The 23,569-nt window shown below is 41.4% G+C and overlaps 1 protein-coding gene across 3 annotated transcripts in view; it reads right to left on the bottom strand.

The window, feature by feature from the left end:
- The window catches only part of atp13a3 (ATPase 13A3), a 116,062-nt gene that overhangs the window by 25,922 nt on the left and 66,571 nt on the right, over nt 1-23,569 (bottom strand). For all 3 annotated transcript variants that reach the window (XM_067995270.1, XM_067995271.1, XM_067995272.1), the window contains 10 exons: nt 22,889-23,013; nt 19,807-19,982; nt 10,474-10,602; nt 10,302-10,381; nt 6,594-6,636; nt 6,398-6,507; nt 3,641-3,737; nt 3,428-3,500; nt 2,110-2,287; nt 497-678 (listed from right to left, as the gene is read on the bottom strand). In XM_067995270.1, coding sequence (XP_067851371.1) covers nt 497-678; nt 2,110-2,287; nt 3,428-3,500; nt 3,641-3,737; nt 6,398-6,507; nt 6,594-6,636; nt 10,302-10,381; nt 10,474-10,602; nt 19,807-19,982; nt 22,889-23,013 — 1,193 coding nt within the window. The remainder of the gene's footprint in view (nt 1-496; nt 679-2,109; nt 2,288-3,427; nt 3,501-3,640; nt 3,738-6,397; nt 6,508-6,593; nt 6,637-10,301; nt 10,382-10,473; nt 10,603-19,806; nt 19,983-22,888; nt 23,014-23,569) is intronic.

Raw genomic sequence — 23,569 nt, 5'->3', positions numbered from 1 at the left:
AACATAAACATAACAGATCGATCAACTTTTCCCAAGGTGTTTTATTCAGTTCTGCCTAGTCTAGCTCTGAAAAGTATGACAGCAGAGTTCAGCTAGATACAACAGACTGAGGAAATAATCTTGGGATAGACATTGTTGACATTGGGACTAAGAAAGTTGGACATTTTGGGGAAAAATTAATCAAAAAAGCTTGTGATGAGTCTAGAATTTGAGAGAGCTTTAAACTGCAAGGGAAACAATTGCACTTATAAAACCATATTCAAACTTATGGAAAATGTCATACACGATAGCAAATTTCCACAGATGGAAGAAATTAAACATAGAAAGTGTCGCACTTAGTCCCATAGTTTCACCCATTTAGATTTTTGATCGTCAGGCTTACACAGGCGCTCTACTCTTGGCTAACAGGAAGCACAGGGATTCTCTCGTGAACTTAGCTGGGGGAACTTCAACCATTACTTCGTCAAGAGCCATACAAATAATGCAATCAACTTACAGTTTTTATAACTAGGTTGTCGAAATGGTTTTCCTTTAGAAAATACAATGGCCACAATGAGGTATTGAAAGCACGAAATGAAAAACACAGTAATATTTTCATAGTTCCTAATATTCTTCTCATCATGAGGATATGTATTATTGTGCTCCAGTGTTATATTCAGTTTTGATGAACTGCAGGCGCTATAATAAAACAGTAACAAATGTCAATTTCTATTCTAAGCAGCTAAAAAAGAAAATGGAGATTATTGTGTAATGTAATCAAACTGTACAAGTGCTGAGTTTAATGTAGATCATTTCATCAACATGAATTTTTCTGGAGTAATAGAAAGATCAAAGAAATGGTTTATCAAGATACCACACTGAATCTTTTAATTAGATTATTTAATAATCCACCAGAAATTCAAAAATGTTACTGTCTAATATTCCATATATGCTTACAACTAACTTTAAAAGGGAGGCATTTTGTAATACGTGGAATATCCAAGGGTCAACTTCGTTGAGGAAATTAAATCATTTTTTCTGTCTGAACAGGATATGCATAGTCACCTTTGTAACTACTTTATTAATCCAGCAAAACATGATTTTTGTACAGTATTACTCAGTCTTTTCTCACTTATATTATTTGCCATTATCAAGACAGAATCCTAGCAAACAAAACTTAAAATTATTGAAACTTTAAAATTAAGCATTTTTCAGGTCAAGTCTTCCAAAACATTTCACAACCAATTAATTCATTTTGAAGTGTAGTCACTGTTTCGTCGGCAAACACAGCAGCCAAATTGCACAATTAAAAGAAAATAAAGTTACAAAATTTACATTAAAAAAATATCAGCTGCAGTTCCCACTCCAAATTGCCATCCAATGACTCTTGCTGAAAATGCATGCGTGCACAACATTTCTCAAGGACAGGATCCTTGCTTCCCTAGGATGGCAAATAGAATGCTGTTTTTCGCAATCCAAGCTCAAACATGAAGAATGGCAACTAATGCAAGGTACAAGATGGCTGTTGCTGTCTGCAGAACCATATCCGACTAGAAGTTTTTGCCATCAGGTGGGGAGAATTAAGAGAAGAAAAAATAAAAAGGAACAAGAAAAAGTTATTTTAAACTCTTAATTTTGCTCAAAACATTGAACTCCTGCTGGCTCATATACTATTCTGGTAAAACCAGCAATTACGAATCCAATTGAAGAAGTTTGGATCAATCTCTCCTGATGGCTCAGTTACTGAATTCAGTGAATAGCTGACCCCATGCAGACCAGAAGGGAAAAGGTTGATCCCAATCGGTGTTGAATTAGTCAGGGCAGAAATACAAGCTAACAGTTGTTCTGTGTTCCTGGATTAGAGAGGAAAAATCTCCCAGCGGTCCCTCTCCTGATCGCTATCCAATGACTCCAGCTGGGTGTGTACATGAACAATAAACAAGGACAGAATAGAGCTTGGCTGTGATATCCCCACAATCAAGTGGCCTGCTGATAATCACTGCCAAAGCTCACGCATAAAATGGTCACTGGTGCATATGGAATGCAAGCGACCAAGCTGCTGGGTTGCAGTCTTTGAACCTTAATTCACAAATACATCCCTTAGAGAAATGCAACTGTTTTTGAACTTACTCTGAATTTGGTGTCCATACTTCATACCAGGTTTGCTGCTTCACCATAAGGAATCCAGTTGTCTGGAACACAGCGCTGATAAGAATTTGGGACAGTACCGAAAATATCAGTGAAGCAGAGATTAGACCAGATGGTGGTCTCTGTGGAACAAGCTCTTCCCATGCAGCATTCAAACTCACTAAACAATACAGGAAGAATAATAAATTTTCCTCCACTGCTGCCATCAAAACATTTCACAATCAAACGAGAAAGGACATATCACCATTGTTTACAACATATCCCTGTAGAGTACCTTTTCTATACAATTTTTCCCCTATAATGCAAATAGGTCACACAACAATCTTACACAAATACTTTAGCATGCTGTAGGTTGAAACTAACTTCTCCAAAAAGGTTATTTCATCCAAATATGGCATTATTCAACTTATGATAAATCACAACATAATTACAGATGAGGAAGGTCATTCGGCTCATCTTTGATCATCCATCCAAAATGTCTCTAAAGTCCCCAAATTGTCACATCCAAATAGTTCTTAAATGATTCTTGGGTGTTTGCTTCAATTACTCTGTGCGAAACGCCATCAAATGTACTGTTCACTCTGATGCAGAATAACCTTCTGATATCAGTCCTAAATTTGCCTTTTACTAATGTGAACCAATGGTGCCTTGTCTTACTCTTGCAATTTAAGTTAAATTAATTTTCCACATTTATCTTTACTATACCATTTGCTATCTTGTATACCTCCAGATGATTACCTCCCCTGCTTTTCTTCGAATAGTGCCATGGGATCTTTTACATCCACCTGAGAGGGCTAAGGGGCCTCGGTTTAACGTCTCATCCAAAAGGTGGCACCTCCGATAGCGCAGCACTCCCTCAGTACAGCACTGAAGTGTCAGCCTAGAATTTGTGCTCAAGTCTCTGGATTGGGACTTAAACCCACAACCTTCTGACTCAGGTTGTTGCTACCACTAAGCCACTTTAGACAGTAGTTAGAAATCTAATTTCATTTGAAATGTGTCTACCTAAATGAAGAATGCACTGAACAATATTCAGTGACAATTTCTAGTCCAGAACTATTAATGGACATTGTTACCAATACGACAGCAAAATATTTAAATTTACTTCACCCTTCAGTAAAAGATAAAGCTGGTGAATAACACACATCCTTCAAAATATTTGCTACAGTTTTGAGTACTGATTAAAATATTTTCCAAGTTCGGGTCCATTTCACCACACAACACGAACTACTGGAAGGAATGCCACTAAGATGACATATTTTGTTAAAACATGTCTACTCAACATTTGTAGTATACTCACTAGTAAAGACAATGACCAGAATGATAGCCAAGTCAATGAAAAGAAACTGCAAGTCTCCAAGATTACTGAGCATCTATTTGGGGATAGAGAGGGTAGTTATACAATTTAAATTGAAAATTAATGCCAAAGAAAAATACTTGCATGCATACTGAATTTAATGAATTTACATTAACTTTATGCTGGGACTTATCTTAAGCTAAAACAAATACTTACAGAATATAATAAGGTAACACTCAGATATTGGATTATACTGTACAAGGCCATGAACTTGAACACGCAGAATGATGTTAACAAAGCAGCGCGTCCTTCCCTGCTTGACATAAAATAAAGCTTTATCTTCATCTAAATACAGTTAACAAAAAAAAAAAATCAAGAACTCATTTAATTTGGATTCAGTTTTTTAGTTTCAATTACATCTCACTGAAACACAATATTGCCATGCATCACTAAATTCTATGCTACAAGTAAAATCATTTTAATTCTTAGTATATCATCTTGTTTGCCATAGTTAATCAGTAAATTCTATCAGTAGACTCGCAAATTATACTTTGTTAAGCATACCAGAGTGGAGGATGGCATCACTATTGAGGTTTTTGTTGGCAGAGGGGTTCATTTTACATCACAATATGAAACAAAACAAAGTTCCTTGCTATGTGGTGTGACTCAGAGCTAGATTTGTTTTCATTAAACAAAAAAAGGAACTAGAGTGGAGGAAGAAGACAGATACTGAGACTAGATAATGTGGACGTAAGCAGCTACTTGTCTTAAACTGTGAGCACAGAACTAAATGATGTTTGTTAATTTAAAACTCTCAGTAAAGACTAGAAAAAAATTGCTTCCCCTCAGGTTATTGAAAATGTGCAGTAGACTCCCAACAAAATCAGTCGATGCTGCTTAGTTCTTTAAAAAAGACAAAAAAATATATAATGCTGAATAAACATCCGTTTGTGAAAAGATGTGAAATCAAAAAAGGGATAGATCAATTTGATCAAATGCTTAAATGGAACATGGTGGCTTTTGTACAACTCAGGACCGGGAAGAGGACAGGATCATTGCCCATAAAGGGTAGTTAATCAGGATTGAATGGTTCACTTTTAATGCCTTCATGACAACTAGGGATGAACAATAAATACTGCCTTGTCAGTGGCGGAGGGGGAAAGGTGGAGGCAGTCCACAATCAGATGATTATCTGTGCACTTGCTATTTCTCAAAGCTCCAGGACAGCCATCTCAGCACTGACAAAGGTACCTATTTTAACCCTCTTTTTTCTTCCCACAGATGAGCTAAGATGCAGGAAAGCATCTGCTGTGGACGAGGAGGAGGAAGGGGTGGAGGGGAGGGTGAGAGTGTGGGAAAGGGAGGGGGAGCAGCTTCCAGAGGAGATGGAGGGAGAGGCCTCTGGCTTTGTCATGCAGCTTGCGCTAATTGAGCTGCCAAAGAAAAGGCCAATGGAAAGCCAGAGAGCCACACCTCCATTTCTTACTGGGAGTGCACCTCCACTCACCTGCAAATCAACCCCAAGCAGAAACAAAGTCAACCAGTCTCCTCAACCAAGTACCAGTGTGGAGATTACACCAGGCCAAGCAAGCGCTTCATTGCCAGGTGAGCTCCCAGGCATCTGAATCCAGTTTTAGGATAGAGTGAGACTCGGAGGAGGTGGAGGATGCTGCTGCGACCGGCAGAAAGCAGCCATAGACCAGTCACTCAGCAGAGTCCGTTTAACAACAACAACAACTTGCATTTATATAGCGCCTTTCGTGTAGCAAAACATCCGAAGGCAATTAAAAGCTGCAGGCTTGAAGAGGCGCCTGCTGTTGGGGCAAAGGGCCATGAGAACTCTGGGCTCCATCAAGAGCAACATGGAGATCTTTGCAAGTCTGGCCTCCAAATCTGTAGTACTGTTCAGCAACAGCATCGCACAACCGACGCTGCACTTGAAAGAGCCAATCCAGAAGCTGACTGTGCAACTTCTGTTGGCACATCAAAAGGGGGCATGAGGAAAAGGGAGAGACATGAGGACTAATAAACATCAGCCAAAATGGATTCAGAAGGAAAGATCCTGCCTGACCAATCTCTTACTTTATTGAGTTAAGTGACATTCCAAATGGACTGTGGAAAGTTATACATAGATGCACCGCGAATATGAAAAAGCATTTAACAAAGTTCTGCACAAAAGGTTAAGTCAAAGATAGGGAGATTCAGGGTAAAATTTGGGAATAAGAAATAGGCTAAAGGGCGGAAAGTAGTAATTGCTTGTTAGAGGAGTTATGTCAGAGAGGGAAGTATTAAGTGGGGTTCCCCAGAGACCATTTACATTAACAACTTGGATTCAGAAACTGAATGTAAATTTGTCCAATTTGCAAACTAGAAGAGGCAGCCAATTCTGAAAAAGCACCATATGAACAAAATGAATTGGATAAAATGTGTGTGGGCAGAACAATGGCTGATGAAATTCAATAGTTTCAAGTGTAAAGTACTGCACATAGGAAGAAAAAATGGGCAACATAAACATTCCATGAACCATATCAAAATAGCTAAGGATGAAGATGAACGAGATCTAGGAGTTTTAGTAGACTATGCTGAACATATCCAATTACTAAGTATCAGCTGTCAATAAAGCAATAGAATACTAAACCATATAGGCAAAGCAGTAGAGCGTAAGTTAGAGGAAGTCCATATTCAAGCCAAATAGGTTCTTGCCTCTTTTGGGAGACATGATACCGACTTTTAGATTGATGAAAAGGTACAGATAAAATACAGAAGAAAGAAATCCATTAAACAGTATAGGTAAGACAGAGGTAGGAAAGCTATTTGGCTTTGGCAGTGAGCACAGAACTCTAGGAGATAATTATAAAACTGACAAGCCTAAAACAAGATGAGAGTATGTGGCATACACTACCCAAAAAAAAGAGCAATTATCTAACCATGGTTAGATATTCTGGAACTCTTATGGCTAAATAAATAAGTTACCTGATAAGGTTTGGCACACATGCAATATTTGGAGTCTTTGATGTGAATGGAGATGCTACAGAAGCTTCCAATTCAGACAATGAGATGCCAGTATGTGCTCGCTTTAGTGCCTGTAAATCATACATTTGTACTTTAAAACATTGCCCCAAATACGGATAGAAATTTTAGTGATATGAAAACTTTAAAGAACACTTACACCACAGTCATTGGCACCATCGCCGCACATTCCCACGTAGTAGCTGTAAGAGGAATAAGGATTCAAGCCAGATATTAAATATTATTCTTCAGTGGGTAAACTGTATGAGTTTTACCTGTTGTGCAGCACTGCAAATCCTTACACAACTACAACGCAAAGACTTTCAAATTGTTGCTAACCTTTTTTAATTAGGTAATATGCTTTTTGATGGTATTTACATTATTTTTTTTCCATTAAAAGTAATGAAGAGGTTTTTGAAACTATTAATTCTACAAGGAAAGAAAAGCATGATTACTTTTTGCATTTGTGCTCATAAAAATGAGGAAAAAAAAGACATGAACAAAAAGGATAGAAAAGCAATTTAATTCTGAAAAAAGTAACTGACATCATTTTAAAAAATTTGTTCATGGGATGTGGGCATCACTGGCAAGGCCAGCATTTATTGCCAATCCCTAATTGCCCTTGAGAAGGTGGTGGTGAGCCGCCTACTTGAACCGCTGCAGTCCATGTGGTGAAGGTTCTCCCACAGTGCTGTTAGGAAGGGAGTTCCAGGATTTTGACCCAGCTGATGAAGGAACGGCGATATATTTCCAAGTCAGGATAGTGTGAGACTTGGAGGGGAACGTGCAGGTGGTGTTGTTCCCATGCGCCTGCTGCCCTTGTCCTTCTAGCTGATAGAGGTCGCGGGTTTGGGAGGTGCTGTCAAAGCAGCCTTGGCAAGTTGCTGCAGTGCATCCTGTAGATGGTACACACTGCAGCCACGGTGCGCCAGTGGTGAAGGGAGTGAATGGTTAGGGTGGTGGATGAGGTACCAATCAAGCAGATTGCTTTGTCCTGGATGGTGTTGAGCTTCGTGAGTGTTGTTGGAGCTGCACTCATCCAGTCAAGTGGAGAGTATTCCATCACACTCCTTACTTGTACCTTGTAGATGGTGGAAAGGCTTTGGGGAATCAAGAGGTGAGTCACTCGCCACAGAATACCCAGCCTCTGACCTGCTCTTGTAACCACAGTATGTGTGTGGCTGGTCCAATTAAGTTTCTGGTCAATGGTGAATCCCAGGATGTTGATGGTGGAGGATTCGGCGATGGTAATGACATTGAATGTCAAGGGAAGGTGGTTACACTCTCCCTTGTTGGAGATGGTCATTGCCTGGCACAAATGTTACTTGCCACTTATCAGCCCAAGCCTGGATGTTTTCCAGGTCTTGCTGCATGTGGGCACGGACTGCTTCATTATCTGAGGGGTTGTGAATGGAACCGAACACTGTGCAATCATCAGCGAATATCCTCATTTCTGACCTTATGATGGAGGGAAGGTCATTGATGAGGCAGCTGAAGATAGTTGGGCCAAGGACACTGCCCTGAGGAACACCTGCAGCAATGTTCTGGGGCTGAGATGATTGGCCTCCAACAACCTCTACCATCTTCCTTTGTGCTAGGTATGACTCCAGCCACTGGAGAGTTTTCCTTCTGATTCCCATTGACTTCAGTTTTACTAGGACTCCTTGGTGCCACACTCGGTCAAATGCTGCCTTGATGTCAAGGGCAGTCACTCTCACCTCACCTCTGGAATTCAGCTCTTTTGTCCATGTTTGGACCAAGGCTGTAATGAGGTCTGGAACTGAGTGGTCCTGGCGGAACCCAAACTGAGCATTGGTGAGCAGGTTATTGGTGAGTAAGTGCCGCTAGATAGTACTATCGACGATACCTTCCATCACTTTGCTGATGATTGAGAGTAGATTGATGGGGCGGTAATTGGCCGGATTGGATCTGTTCTGCTTTTTGTGGACAGGACATACCTGGGCAATTTTCCACATTGTCGGGTGGATGCCAGTGTTGTAACTGTACTGGAACAGTTTGGCTAGAGGCACGGCTAGTTCTGGAGCGTAAGTCTTCAGCACTACAGCCGGGATGTTGTCAGGGCCCATAGCCTTTGCTGTATCCAGTGCACTCAGCCGTTTCTTGATATCACATGGAGCGAATCAAATTGGCTGAAGACTGGCTTCTGTGATGGTGGGGATATCGGGAGGAGGCCGAGATGGATCATCCACTCAGTACTTCTGGCTGAAGATGAATGCAAACGCTTCAGCCTTGTCTTTTGCACTCACATGCTGGGCTCTGCCATCATTGAGGATGGGGATGTTCACAGAGCCTCCTCCTCCCGTGAGCTGTTTAATTGTCCACCACCAGTCACGACTGGATGTAGCAGGACGCAGAGCTTTGATCTGAGCCACTGGTTGTGGAATCACTTAGCTCTGTCTATAGCATGTTGCTTCTGCTGTTTTGCATGCATGTAGTCCTGTATTGTAGCTTCACCAGGTTGGCACCTCATTTTTAGGGACACCTGGTATGCTCTTCTATATTCCTCATTGAACCAGGGTTGATCCCCTGGCTTGTTGGTAATGGTAGAGTGAGGAATATGCCGGACCATGAGGTTACAGATTGTGCTGGAATACAATTCTGATGGCCCACAGCGCCTCATGGATGCCCAGTTTTGAGCTGCTAGATCTGTTCTGAATCTATCCCATTTAGCTCGGTGGTAGTGCCACACAATACGTTGGATGGTGCCCTCAGTGTGAAGACGGGACTTTGTCTCCACAGGATTATGCGGTGGTCACTCCTACCAATACTGTCATGGACAGATCCATTTGTGACAGGTAGATTGGTGAGGACGAGGTCAAGTAGGTTTTTCCCTTGTGTTGTTTCACTTACCACCTGCCGCACTCCCAGTCTGGCAGCTATGTCCTTCAGGACTCGGCCAGCTTGGTCAGTAGTGGTTCTACCACGCCACTCTTGGTGATGGACATTGAAGTCCCCCACCCAGAGTACATTCTGTGCCCTTGCTTCCTCCAAGTGGTGTTCAACATGGAGGAGGACTGCTTCCTCCAAGTGGTGTTCAACATGGAGGAGGACTGATTCATCAGCTGAGGGAGGGCGGTAGGTGGTAATCACTAAGAGGTTTCCTTGCCCATGTTTGACCTGATGCCATGAGATTTCATGGAGTCCAGAGTCAATGTTGAGGACTCCCAGGGCCACTCCCTCCTGTATACCACTGTACCACCATCTCTGATGGTAATGGAAGAGTCTGGGACGTTGGCTTAACGGTATGATTCTGTGAGTATGGGTATGTCAGGCTGTTGCTTGACAAGTCTATGGGACAGCTCTCCCAATTTTGGCACAAGTCCCCAGGTGTTATTGAGGAGGACTTTGCAGGGTCGACTTTGCCTTTGTCATGTCCGGTGCCTAGTGGTCCGTGCCAGGTTTTATTCTTATAATGACTTTTTGTCATGAAATTGTGCAACTGTGTGGCTTGCTACGCCATTTCAGAGGGCAATTAAGAATCAACCACATTGTTGTGGGTCTGGAGTCACAAACAGCAGGTTTCCTTCCCTAAAGGGCATTAGTGAACCAGATGGGTTTTTACAACAATCCGGTCGTTTCATGGCCACCATTACTGATACTAGGTTTTTTTTATTCCAGATTTTATTTAATTAATTGAATTTAAATTCCCCAGCTGCTGTGGCGGGATTTGAACTCATGACTCCGGATTATTAGTCCAGACCTCTGGATTACTAGTCCAGTAACATAACCACTATGCTACCGTACCCATGAGTTTAATACTAATGTATTAAATGTCCATTGAATTATCAAAACTTCCCCCATCTGCCTAATATTTTCCAAATTGAAAAGAGTGTCATTCAGTACTCACTCTACATTTTGAAATGCTTCTACCAGCTGTGTTTTTTGATCAGGAGCCATACGAGCAAATACCGTGCCATGTAGTACCAACTGAGATAAACAGAAGAACATTTTTAGTTTTGTACGGCCAGCAATATCCTTAGCTAAAATTATTCAGAAAACATCAGTTGTCAGCTACTAACTTTTGAAAGCAGATCCTGAAAATGCTCAGTTACAACAGAAAAGGATTTGCCATCCATTGCAAAGTGGTAATGGTTCATCTGATGGAGGCCATCTCCAGAGCCCTCATTTTCCATTTTAATATCGATAACCTGGAAAGGAAAAGTAATTCAGAACGAACATAACATTAATGACATATTTTTATTTAAATAAAACTTACAGTAATATATTTACCTACTCTGTCGCGTTAACAATAAAATACTTCCAGCTTGTTAGTCAGAACGCCATTTGGTCCATCATGTCTGTGCTCGTACTAGCTCTTTGAAAGGAGCTATCCACACTAATTCCACATCCCTGCCGTTTCCCTATCTTCTTTTGTATTCTTCCTTTTGAACTATTTATCTAATTCCCTTTTAAGTTATGTTATAGCCACTTATGATAAAAACATTCCATGTTCCAATAACCTTCTGTGTAGAGTTTTCTTCAAACTTACCTCTTCATTCGTCTATTCGTAATCCTGTGTCCATAACCCCTGGTTAGTGATTCAGCAACCCATGGAAACAATTACTCCTTACCTTCTAAAAACCTTTCATTATACTGGAAATTTCTGATAGATCACCCCTTAACTTTCTCGTCTCCACCAGAAAGTCTTTCTTCATAACTATAAAGCTTTCTTTCCAGCATCGTTATAACTCAGGAGGCTGCCATTGGCATCGCTGGCTCTTTGCTAGAGTAATCCAAAACTAATCCCACTATCCCACGCTCTTTCCATTACCCGGTATTATTTGATGCTTCAAACCTTTATCCAATTTTCCCTTAAAAGATATAAAAGTCTGCCTCAACCATCCCCCGTGGCATTGCATTCCATGCTCCAACAACCCTCTGTGTAAAAGAAATTTCTCCTCACTCAGTGACACTTTTAAGTTAATGACCCCTCATCACTCACTCCTGAAACAAAGAAAATACTCTTTCCCTATCACACTATCAAAACTCTTCATAATTTTTAAAAACCTTTATTAAAATCTCCATTTAACCTTCTTTCCTCCAGTGGAAATAGTCCCATCATCTCAAGCCTCTCCTCAGAATTATAATTTCCCATTCCTAGTATCATCCTGTTCAACTGTATGCGACGCATGCTCTATGGCTTTAATGTCCTTTCTCTAATGGGGCCAAAACTATACACAATACTGTTAACCATTGCCTAAGCTATGTTTTGTATAAATTGATCATTACTTCTTGTATTCGATGATCTATTTATAAAACTCAAACTTCTGGTGGCCTTTTTATGGCTTTTCCTGCCTGCATTCACACATTCAGGGTATTATGCATTTGAACCCCTAGGGGTCTCTGTTCATTCACATTCTTCAGTGTATTTCCAGTGAGTGTATTATCCCATTCCTTGTTTTTGCCTAAATTGTATTGAGCCACATTACATTGCAACTGCCACCTGCCTGCCCATTCTACCACCTTACGTCGTGTGTGTGTGTGTGTGTGTGTGTGTGTGTGTGTGTGTGTGTCCGTCTATATATATATATATATATATATATATACATACATACATACATAGGGAGAACAAAAGTGAATCTAGCACTAAACCCTGGGATACAAAATTTCTCCAGATTGAGCAACACCCATTTAATTCTAATTCTGTTTCCTGTCAGCCAATCAACTTTCTATCCCTGCTATTACATTTCCTCTTACACCATATGGCTAAATTTTTCTAAAAAGCCTCTTGTGGGACACCTTGTAGAATAACTTCTGAAAACCCTTATACACTATAACATGCCCAATTTAAATAAACGGTCCTCATAATCCAATCCCTCCATCCTCTCAATTATTCTGGCTTCTCTCTTCTATATCCTTTCAATAGCTGCAATATAGTAAAAACACTATTAAACACTTAATTTGTCAAACACAACTTGCCTTTAACAATTCCATGCTCAACGACTTCAATTAATCCATGTATTTCTAAATGCTCACTAATTTTATCTCAAGGGGATAAATTAATTAAGGCCCATGGTTGGTCGGAAAATGATTGGAGCGATCAGTCTGTGTCCCCAAACATGAGCAAGAGGCACGATCCATATTGGTTAAAAATGGCAAACTGCCAATGCTACTCAGGCAGCTTGCCGATTGGGGAGGGGTCATAAAATTGGGCGTCACAGTCACCATTTAAAGGCAGCCTGCACCTCTTAGAAGGGAGTTGCACTTGGACTGCAGTTAACTGAATTCCAATTGAACAGTCAAAATGGCAAGCAGAGGTAATGCGGGAAGAGCCCCCTGAATTTTCAATGCTGTTCTGGAGGTGCTGGTGGAGGACGTTAGCGGAGGAAGGATGTACTCTTTACACTCAGCGGCAGAAAGGTCTCCAGGGTGGCAGAGCAGGTTAACGGAAGAAGTATTACACCCAGGACCTAGCTGCAATGCAAAAAAAAGTTTAATGATCTGACAAGGGCTGAAGTAAGACTCCTACTTCATAATCTCCTATTACTGTCCGCTTAGCCCCTGCACTCTCAACCTCACATTACTTCCTTCTGCTGCTACTGTCTCACTCTGCACCTGCCACTGTCCTCACAATTACTTCCCTCACACCTGTGCCATCTTTTACACACCATACACAGTATTCTACTCCGACATGCAGATTCTCAAAACATCTCACTGAGCTACAACACTCTTCTTTCTTGCAGGAAAAGATGGCACACAATACAAGGGAACAAGCAAGGACAGGAGAAAGACCACCGTCAATCCTCATTGTTTCCTCAGGCCTTAGAGAGGGTGCAGAAGAGATTTACTAGAATAGTGCCAGGGATGAGGGACTTCAGTTATATGGGGAGATTGAAGAAGCTAGGGTTGTTCTCCTTAGAACAGTGAAGGTTATGGGGAGATTTGAGAGAGGTGTTCAAAATCATGAACGGTTTTGATAGAATAAAGAAGGAGAAACTGTTTCCAGTGGCAGAAGGGTTGGCAACCAGGGGACACAGATTTAAGGTGATCGGCAAAAGAGCCAGAGGTGACATGAGGAAATATTTTTTCACGTAGCAAGTTGTAATGATCTGGAATGCACTGCCTGAAAAGGGTGGTGGAGGCAGATTCAATGGTAACTTTGAAATGGGAATTGGATAAATACTTGAAGGGGAAAAAATTACAGAGCTATGGGGAGAGAGCAGGGGGATTGGACTAATTGGATAGCTCTTTCAAAGAGCGGGCACAGGCATGATGGGCTGAGTGGCCTCGTCTTGCGCTGCACCTACTGTGATGCTATAAATCCACGTATGTCCCTACCAGAAGAAGAGATCATGGATATTTGTGGGCAGGAGGCATGTCAGGAGTATAGTGACTGGCAAAGCTGGAGGATATGTTTCCTTCTTGCTGCTGCTCCTCCTCCAGCAGCTTCAAGTCTTGTCCCCTTTGCATTGCAAAGTTATGTAGCCCCAAAGGCAGCCCAAGCAGCACATCTATCTTCTAAAATTATGGTGAAGACAATCCTCACAAAGACTGCAGCATCTCTTCAAAATCACTCTCCAATACTTGCCAACAGCAAAAAAGCAGCCAAAATAGCCAGAAAAATCACCCAAAAATGCACCAGTAGCCTAAAAAGACTAACCGAAGAAATAACTCAATGGAGGTGAGGACACCTTTACATATCACTGCTGCTGACTGTTCCCACCATGAGTTGCTGGGCGGGCCTAAGAATGAATGAATCAAGCACTGCCACACTTTGCTATCTCAGAAGGGACCGAAAACAGGTGCAGGACCCTTATTTAAATAATCTGATTAGGCCTCCCGCCCTCCTTTCAGGCAGCCGACTGGGATGACCAAAAGTCGCCCGATTCAATGCGGTGGCCATTGAACTTCAGATGCAGACCAGGTGTGGGAGATCGTAATTCGATTTTGGTAAGCTTTTCCCTCATTTTACACCCAAAAAACCGAGCAAAACGAGGTTTAATTTTACCCCTTAAGAGTTTGCTCACAACTGAAACATAGTTAACCTGGTTTATCCTTCTCTCCCTTCTTGAACAAGGATGTTACAATTTCTATTCTCCAGTCCCATAGCACAATTTGCATATTTGCAGAGTGAAAACTTGTATCAAGAGCCTCTGCTATTTCCTCTCTAACTTCTTTCAGTCTATGGTTCATGCCATCAGGGCCCGGTGACTTAACCACCTTGAGTTCTGCTAATTTTTTCAGGACTAATTTATTTTCTACAGTTCATTCTATAACCTCCTCCAGTATACCATATAGGGTTATATTTATTTTTAACCAATGGATCGCATATCTGAAGATTTTCAAACTGATTGGTCGACTCGTGTCCAGTTAAATTAGGCCAGATCCCCATTTATCTCACTGAACCCTTATCTTACTCTTCCATAAATGACCAACATTTGAGTGCAAGCCTATTAATAAATGTTATTAATTTTAGTTCCAGTCTCCAATATAGCAGTAAAATGATTTTATTAGCTCAAGTAATTACATAAAAATAAAAACATATGTAGTTTCAAGAATAATGAGCTATTTACGAGTGTATAAGGTCAACACTATTTCATCTTTATCTAGTGTATGAAATTCAGTTTTCTGAACAGTGAGCAGCCTTTAAGGAGGAGACAGTTCGGGTACAGTCTAGGCACGTTCCCACGAGGCAGAAAGGTAGGGCAACTAAAGCCAGAGCTCCCTGGATGACAAAACAGATAGTGAGTAAGATGAAATGGAGAAAAAGGGTGTATGACAGATGTCAGTTTGATAACACAAGTGAGAACCAGGCAGAATATAGGAAGTTCAGAGGGGAAGTGAAAAAGGAAATAAAAGGGGCAAAGAGAGGATGAGAATAAACATGGAAACATAGAAAATAGGAGCAAGAGTAGGCCATTCGGCCCTGCTCCGCCATTCAAAATGATCATGGCCAATCGTCTGACTCAGTACCCTGTTCCGGCTTTTTCCCCATATCCCTTGATCCCTTTAGCATTAAGAAATATATCTATCTCCTTCTTGAATACATCTAATGACTTAGCCTCCACTGCCTTCTGTGGTAGAGAATTCCACAGGTTCACCACCCTCTGAGTGAAGAAATTTCTCCTCATCTCGGTCCTAAATGGCATACCCTGTATCCTGAGACTGTGACCCCTGGTTCTGGACTCTCGGGAACATCCTCCCTGCATCTTGTCTGTCTGGTCCTGTTGGAATTTTATATGTTTCAATGAGATCACCTCTCTTCTTCTAAACTCTAGTGAATATAGCCCTAGTTGACCCAATCTCTCCTCAGACGTCAGTCCTGCCATCCCAGGAATCAGTCTGGTAAACCTTTGTTGCACTCCCTCCATGGCAAGGACATTCTTCCTCAGATAAGGAGACCAAAACTGCACACAATACTCCAGATGTGGTCTCACCAAGGCCCAGTGTAACTGTAGTAAGACATCCCTGCTCCTGTACTCAAATCCTCTTGCAATGAAGGCCAACATACCATTCGTCTTCCTAACTGCTTGCACTTTATCAAATGCCTTTTGAAAGTCCATATACACCACATCAACTGCATTGCCCTCATCTACCCTCTCTGTTACCTCATCAAAAAACTCTATCAAGTTAGTTAAACATGATTTGCCTTTAATAAATAGACTGGCAGCCAACATAAATGGGAATCCAAAAGTCTTCTACAAGCATGTAAACAGTAAACGGGTAGTAAGAGGAGGGGTGGGGTCGATTTGGGACCATAAAGGAGGTCTACTCGTGGAGGCAGAGGGGATGGCTGAGGTACTAAATGAGTACTTTGCATCTGTCTTTACCAAGGAAGATGATGCTGCCACAGTCTCAGTAAAGGAAGATATAGTTGAGATACTGGATGGTCTAAAAAATGATAAAGAAGAGGTATTAGAAAGGCTAGCTGTACTTAAAGTAGATAAGTCACCCAGTCCAAATGGGATGCACCCTCGGTTGCTGAGGGAAGTAAGGGTGGAAATTGTGGAGGTACTGCCCATAATCTTACAAACATCCTTAGATACGGGGGTGGTGCCAGAGGACTGGAGAACTGCAAATGTTGCACCCTTGTTCAAAAAAGGGTGTAAGTATAAACCCAGCAACTATAGGCCAGTCAGTTTAACCTTAGTGGTGGGGAAACTTTTAGAAAAGATAATCCAGAACCGAATTAACAGTCACTTGGACGAGGGTGGATTGATTAGGGAAAGCCAGCACGGATTTGTTAAAGGCAAATCATGTTTAACTAACCTGATAGAGATTTTTGATGAGGTAACAGAGAGGGTAGGTGAGGGCAATGTAGTTTATGTGGTGTATATGGACTTTCAAAAGGTATTTGATAAAGTGCTGCACGATAGGCTTATCGTCAAGATTGCGGCCCATGGAATAAAGGGGGCAGTAGCAACATGGATACAGAATTGGACAAGTGACAGGAAACGGTTGTTTTTCGGACTGGAGGGAGGTGTACAGTGGTGTTCCCCAGGAGTCAGTGCTGGGACCACTGCTTTTCTTGATATATATTAATGACTTGGACTTGGGTGTACAGGGCACAATTTCCAAGTTTGCAGATGACACAAAACTTGGAAGGGTAGTAAACAGTGAGGAGGACAGTGATAGACTTCAAGAGGATATAGGCAGGCTGGTGGCATGGGCGGACAAGTGACAAATGAAATTTAATTCAGAAAAATGTGAACTGATATGTTTTGGTACGAAGAACGAGGAGAGCTATATAAACTAGAGGGCACAACTCTAAAAAGGATACAGGAACAGAGAGATCTGGGGTGTATGTGCACAAATCGTTGAAGGTGGCAGAGCACGTTGAGAAAGCAGCTAAAAAAGCATATGGGACCCTGGGCTTTATAAATAGAGGCATAGAGTACAAAAGTAAGGAAGTCATGATGGAACTTTATAAAACACTGGTTCGGCCACAACTGGAGTACTGTGTTCAATTTTGGGCACCGCACTTCAGGAAAGATGTGAAGGCCTTAGAAAAGGTGCAGAAGAGATTTACTAGAATGATTCCAGGGATGAGGGACTTTAGTTATGTGGATAGACTGGAGATGCAGGGGTTGTTCTCCTTGGAACAGCAATGGTTGCGAGGAGATTTGATAGAGGTATTTAAAATCATGAAAGATCTAGACAGAGTAGATAGAGAAAAGCTGTTCCCATTGGCGGAAGGGTCAAGGACCAGAGAACATAGATTTAAGGTGATTGGCAAAAGAACCAAAGGTGACACGAGGATGGTGACATGATCTGGAATGCACTGCCTGAGAGGGTGGTGGAGGCAGGTTCAATCATGGCCTTCAAAAGGGAACTGGACGAATACTTGAAAGGAAAAAATTTGTAGGGCTACGGGGAAAGGGCGTGGGAGTGGGACTAGCTGGATTGCTCTTGCATAGAACCGGCGTGGACTTGATGGGCCGAATGGCCTCCTTCTGTGCTGATTCTGTGTTAGACTAAAATGAAGCATCAGAGTTACTCAATAGTACAAACTGCATGAATTTTCTTTTATAATCTGCTAGACTGCTTACTGGTAAACCTACAGTAATGATACAACAAAAAGGACCATAATCCCTTCTGTATACATCACAGGCACAGAACTTGGAATCTGAAGTACTTATCAAAATTACAAGCAACCCTTGAGCTTTCACATATCTAAAGGGAACAGGACACATGGGCCTATGTGGCGTAAAGCACACAGATTGCTCTAGCTGAATTTCACATTGCCTAAAAGCAGTCAATCAAAAAATTACTATTAGTTCACCCTCTCTTGAAAAGTTATGCCAGAAAAAGGACAACTCCACCCCCCTCTGGTAGTTACTCATTCCTTTTTTCTTTTTTCACTGTGAGATTAAATATAGTTCTATATTTTGTTACTTTTTGTTTTGCACTGTCGCCCAGATGTATCAGCTGAAATTGTCTAATCACAACCATCTCCAGGATTGTCCTGCATCCTAAACCAATCCATTAACAATTTGACCAAAACTCATCATAATATAAAATGGAATATTCTTCTGCGAAAAACAAATTTTGTCACTATTTTAATCCACTGAAAATCCTCCACTTGTTTGCAAACACATCTTGAGTATACCCTTTTTTTTATTCGTTCATGGGATGTGGGCGTCGCTGGCGAGGCCAGCGTTTATTGCCCATCCCTAATTGCCCTCGAGAAGGTGGTGGTGAGCCGCCTTCTTGAACCGCTGCAGTCCGTGTGGTGACGGTTCTCCCACAGTGCTGTTAGGAAGGGAGTTCCAGGATTTTGACCCAGCGACAATGAAGGAACGCCAATATATTTCGAAGTCGGGATGGTGTGTGACTTGGAGGGGAACGTGCAGGTGGTGTTGTTCCCATGCGCCTGCTGCTCTTGTCCTTCCAGGTGGTAGAGGTCGCGGGTTTGGGAGGTGCTGTCGAAGAAGCCTTGGCGAGTTGCTGCAGTGCATCCTGTGGATGGTGCACACTGCAGCCACAGTGCGCCGGTGGTGAAGGGAGTGAATGTTTAGGGTGGTGGATGGGGTGCCAATCAAGCGGGCTGCTTTATCTTGGATGGTGTCGAGCTTCTTGAGTGTTGTTGGAGCTGCACTCATCCAGGCAAGTGGAGAGTATTCCATCACACTCCTGACTTGTGCCTTGTAGATGGTGGAAAGGCTTTGGGGAGTCAGGAGGTGAGTCACTCGCCGCAGAATATCCAGCCTCTGACCTGCTCTCGTAGCCACAGTATTTATATGGCTGGTCCAGTTAAGTTTCTGGTCAATGGTGACCCCCAGGATGTTGATGGTGGGGGATTCGGCGATGGTAATGCCGTTGAATGTCAAGGGGAGGTGGTTAGACTCTCTCTTGTTGGAGATGGTCATTGCCTGGCACAAATGTTACTTGCCACTTATCAGCCCAAGCCTGGATGTTTTCCAGGTCTTGCTGCATGCGGGCTCGGACTGCTTCATTATCTGAGGGGTTGCGAATGGAACTGAACACTGTGCAGTCATCAGCGAACATCCCCATTTCTGACCTTATGATGGAGGGAAGGTCATTGATGAAGCAGCTGAAGATGGTTGGGCCTAGGACACTACCCTGAGGAACTCCTGCAGCAATGCCCTGGGGCTGAGATGATTGGCCTCCAACAACCACTACCATCTTCCTTTGTGCGAGGTATGACTCCAGCCACTGGAGAGTTTTACAGTGTTGGTAGAAGGGATGGGTGGCTTTGGCAAAGCTTCACTGAAATTGGGATTTGAAAGTTAGGATCTCTGTAAATCACATTGCTTAATGTGCTAAAGCATTCACTGAACAAGTAATTACATCATTTTTGTCCCTCCATTAAATTACTCTATACTTATTATATAATTAAATCTATTTCATAAATTTTTGCTCTTCAGCAAAGAATCAAACAGGTGTCATACCTCTGAAGCTGCGCCAGATATATCAAGATGTCTTGAAGCATTATCTGCATACTGCCAATGTATTTTAGCAGCCTGCCCATCTTTTGGAGGTAGTGCTTCTGCAATAATCACTTTATCCTGAGGCAAAATCATCCCAGAGTTTCTAGCTACAGAAACAGCTGTTAACATATTATCCCCTAGTAGGACACAAAGCTTTATTAGTACAGGAATACAAGATAATTAAGTCATATTAACATACAATAGAATCCTTCCTTTTAAAATCAAAGATTAAAATCTACTCCATTTTCATTTCAGATTTAGAAACAGAACCAGATTTTGGTTGGTGTGGTGTTATCTTTTGTTGTATTTTACATCCATTTCTGATTCAAAGTGATGTAACAATACAGGAAAAGACTGAACATTCTTAGTCAGTACCTATCTCAACCCTCATGACACCTGCACAGTACACTTCAATTAGCTTCTATTTTACATATTGAATTAAAACTGTTTCACTCATTCCTTGAATCAATTTGACTAATGTTCACATCTGAAATGCAATCAATTAACTGCAATGAAGTTCCATCTGATCTCACTCACACTGGTGACTCAGACTGTCGCAGGGCATACGTCGGGCTCTCTAATTTTTTATTTTGACCTTGGGCAGGGGCATTCCTTGGGCCACTTTTGCACAACTATTAGCAAACAGTTGCAGAGCAATGTTGACAAAAACCTCAAGTATTTGATGCTGACAGTGTGTATGAAGTGAAGAAGTGTTTTATTGCCCCGTATTGGCATCCCTCGCCTTGAGAGAACAAAGAAATTCAACCAAAAAATTCACAAATAATACCAAACAAAAATGGCCATTTAAAATTTCTTGAAATGTAATGCACAAATATAATGTGCCATAGGTGTCAGGAGATGTTTTAGTTCATGTGACTTCAACATTTCCTAGCCGGTCAAGTGGAAGACAGTTGCTTACCCACAAAGACAACATGGAAGGAAATTTTTAACAAGTCAATCTCTTTTGTTCTGGTGTCTCTTCAAGGAACACTGGTAGAGAAATGGTAATCTGGAAGACCAGGTAATACTACGTGACATTAGGGCGAGGAGGGGAGGAAGGAGTGACACAATAAAATCAAAATACTTCTTGTAGTGGTAATATGAAGAGAACTGCATTACTAAATTCACTAAATAATGTATTGAACTATTTCATGGCTTAAACCTTGACAACAAATACCATGTGGTAACAGAAGTCATGTACTGCAAATGTATTGCAGTTTTAAGACTACCATCTCTCTATTTTCATTAAACTGTATCTATCTATGTGAAATAGGAAAAAGCAGTAAAATTAAGGAAATAGTGCCCACATTGAAAACAAAGAATAAAGATTGAGTGGAAGTAACAAATAATAGAAACTGAAAAGAAACAGTTCAGATCAAGAACTACTGTAAAAGTTGATCTTTTATAATGGTAAATGAAGGGTGGACCATACAGGGTATTGGTACATCTGTTTGTAGACACAGGTTTCACTGAGAGACCAGGAATCAAGCCACAAGGCTTCAACTACAGATCCACCCCTTAAAATACTTCTCTCAAGGAGATCTTTGATTCCATTTCCTCAACTGTGACAGGCATTGCCTCATGTTGTAGGACTCTGCAGTGTCAGGCCATAGTGATATACGGGTTGGCCTCTGCCTCTGTACTCTGCAAGTGACTCATGACACTCCCTCCCCCGTGGTGCTAGGTTTACCAGTTTATACATTCAGCATTTTTCAAGCGACTGAAACTCATTGTACAGTTAGATGAGGGAGACCGTCAAAGAATAAAAATTTTGTCCTTCACCAAAACACAGTTGGTATTCAAAAAGTAGAATGTCCAATTTGTTCAAACTAAAACTAATAGCTTTGTTTACAGGTAGAATAATATACAGAAACAGTGAAGTACTGTAAGGTAGAGAGAGTACTATGCTTAGAAAATATGCATCAGAAAATGCCTGTATCCTGATTCATTTATGGAAGAAACAGCTTGGTCTCACAGACAATTGGCTCCAGGCAACATTTTTAAACTTGGTAAGGAAAGGTGGCTTCCTCTTTTTGCTTGTAGCTATTTTAAATCACTATGAAATCAAATTGAAATTCCCGAATTTCATCGCATCCCTATATGTTAACAAGACGATCTCCCATGGTGTTGCACATGATAAGTCAGAAAATATGATCACTCTTATCTTTCTCTGATGTCTGTTGTTTCTCTCCATCTCTCTTCTTTCCATTCCCCTTCATACCACCCCTCACCCCTATCATTACCCTACCTCTGCCCAACTCAACGCATGCATCCTCTCCTCCCCCTTGTTCAGCTGTCACTCACCCTCATCGCTAACCCTCCAACCACATTCCCCACTTCCAGTCATTCCCCCCAAGGATGGGTGATGAGAGGCCATAGGTTCCCTGACCCTCAGCCAGTTTCATTTTCAAGTTCTGTACATGAAAAGTTCCATAGTGGAGGTTAACAGAAAAGCAATGAACACCTGGAAGTGAATAGAAGGCCAAATCATCACTGCAGGGTTCAGGTGAACAAATTGCGAACGTCTTCAAACTGTTATATGAACCACACATTAAGGTGAAATAAGAATCTAATAAATCAACGTCAAGAAATCTGTTATGTTTTTAGTAATTGTTAGCTTTGGAGTTGGTGAGGACAGCTTCATTATATATTCACTCATTTTTCAGTCAGATATCACAGCAGACAGCCAGAAGAGCTGCACTGAAGCGAAGACCCACTAGCTCAAAATGCTGCAACCTTTTAATCTTTGCAGCAAGCCTCTATTGATTGAGTGGCCAATGCAGGGCTGCTGAGAGAAAGGCTTTTGCTCTTCATGTCTCTGACTTCCGCAATATTGAGCTTCCTGTTGCCATTGGGATGATGGGGGTTAGATCACTTATTTTGTAGCTTGTTGTTTATGGTAGAAGTACCATGCACTTATTATAAAACACAGCACACTGAAAATATAAATGGGATTTTAAGATTCTATAAACCAATTAATAAAATTCTAGCAAGATGTAAAGTATGCATACAATCTTACCTGCAGGAAAAAGGAAGACATTACCTGTAACCATAACTGTGCGAATATTAGCTTTTCTGAGTTCTTCAAGGACTCTAGGTGAATCAGGCTTTAATTTGTTTTGCATAATAATAAGCCCCATGAATTCCATGTTGCTTTCAATGGCATCCCTGTTGAGAGCAAAGTTTTAAGTATTCAATTTCAAGGTGCATTACTGCTACAATGCAAATGCCATGTAAAATGCAGCATCCACAAAAAAGAACAGAAGTTGCCAATAACTCGGAGTACAAAGCTTAAGTATGACGACATAGGAGCATAGGAACAGGAATAGGCCATTTAGCCCCTCAAGCCTGTTCGGCCATTCAACAAGATCATGGCTGATCTGTGACCTAACTCCATACACCATTAGCCCCATATCACTTAGATTTTTGTCAACCAAAGGTATTATCATTCTCAGATTTAAAATTAACAATTGAGCTAGCATCAACTGACGTTTGCAGAAGAGAGTCCAAATTTCTACCACACTTTTCATGTAGAAGTGTTTCCTAACTTCACTCCTGAAAGACCTGACTCTTAGGTGACAAGAACACATTCCGCCATTCTAAATTATGGAAAATGTAAAGCAACAGTTGTAAAAGAAGTAATGTTAAACAGAGGGAGCAAAGAGACCGGTCATTCTGATAAACTTATATTTATTCAGTCAGGCAGAGAGAAACTCCAAATGTT

The sequence above is a fragment of the Heptranchias perlo genome, chromosome 13 (assembly GCF_035084215.1).
Source record: "Heptranchias perlo isolate sHepPer1 chromosome 13, sHepPer1.hap1, whole genome shotgun sequence".
Classification (NCBI taxonomy): domain Eukaryota; kingdom Metazoa; phylum Chordata; class Chondrichthyes; order Hexanchiformes; family Hexanchidae; genus Heptranchias; species Heptranchias perlo.
Note: the sequence above shows the minus strand (reverse complement) of the source record. Positions and strands in the feature narration are given on the sequence as shown.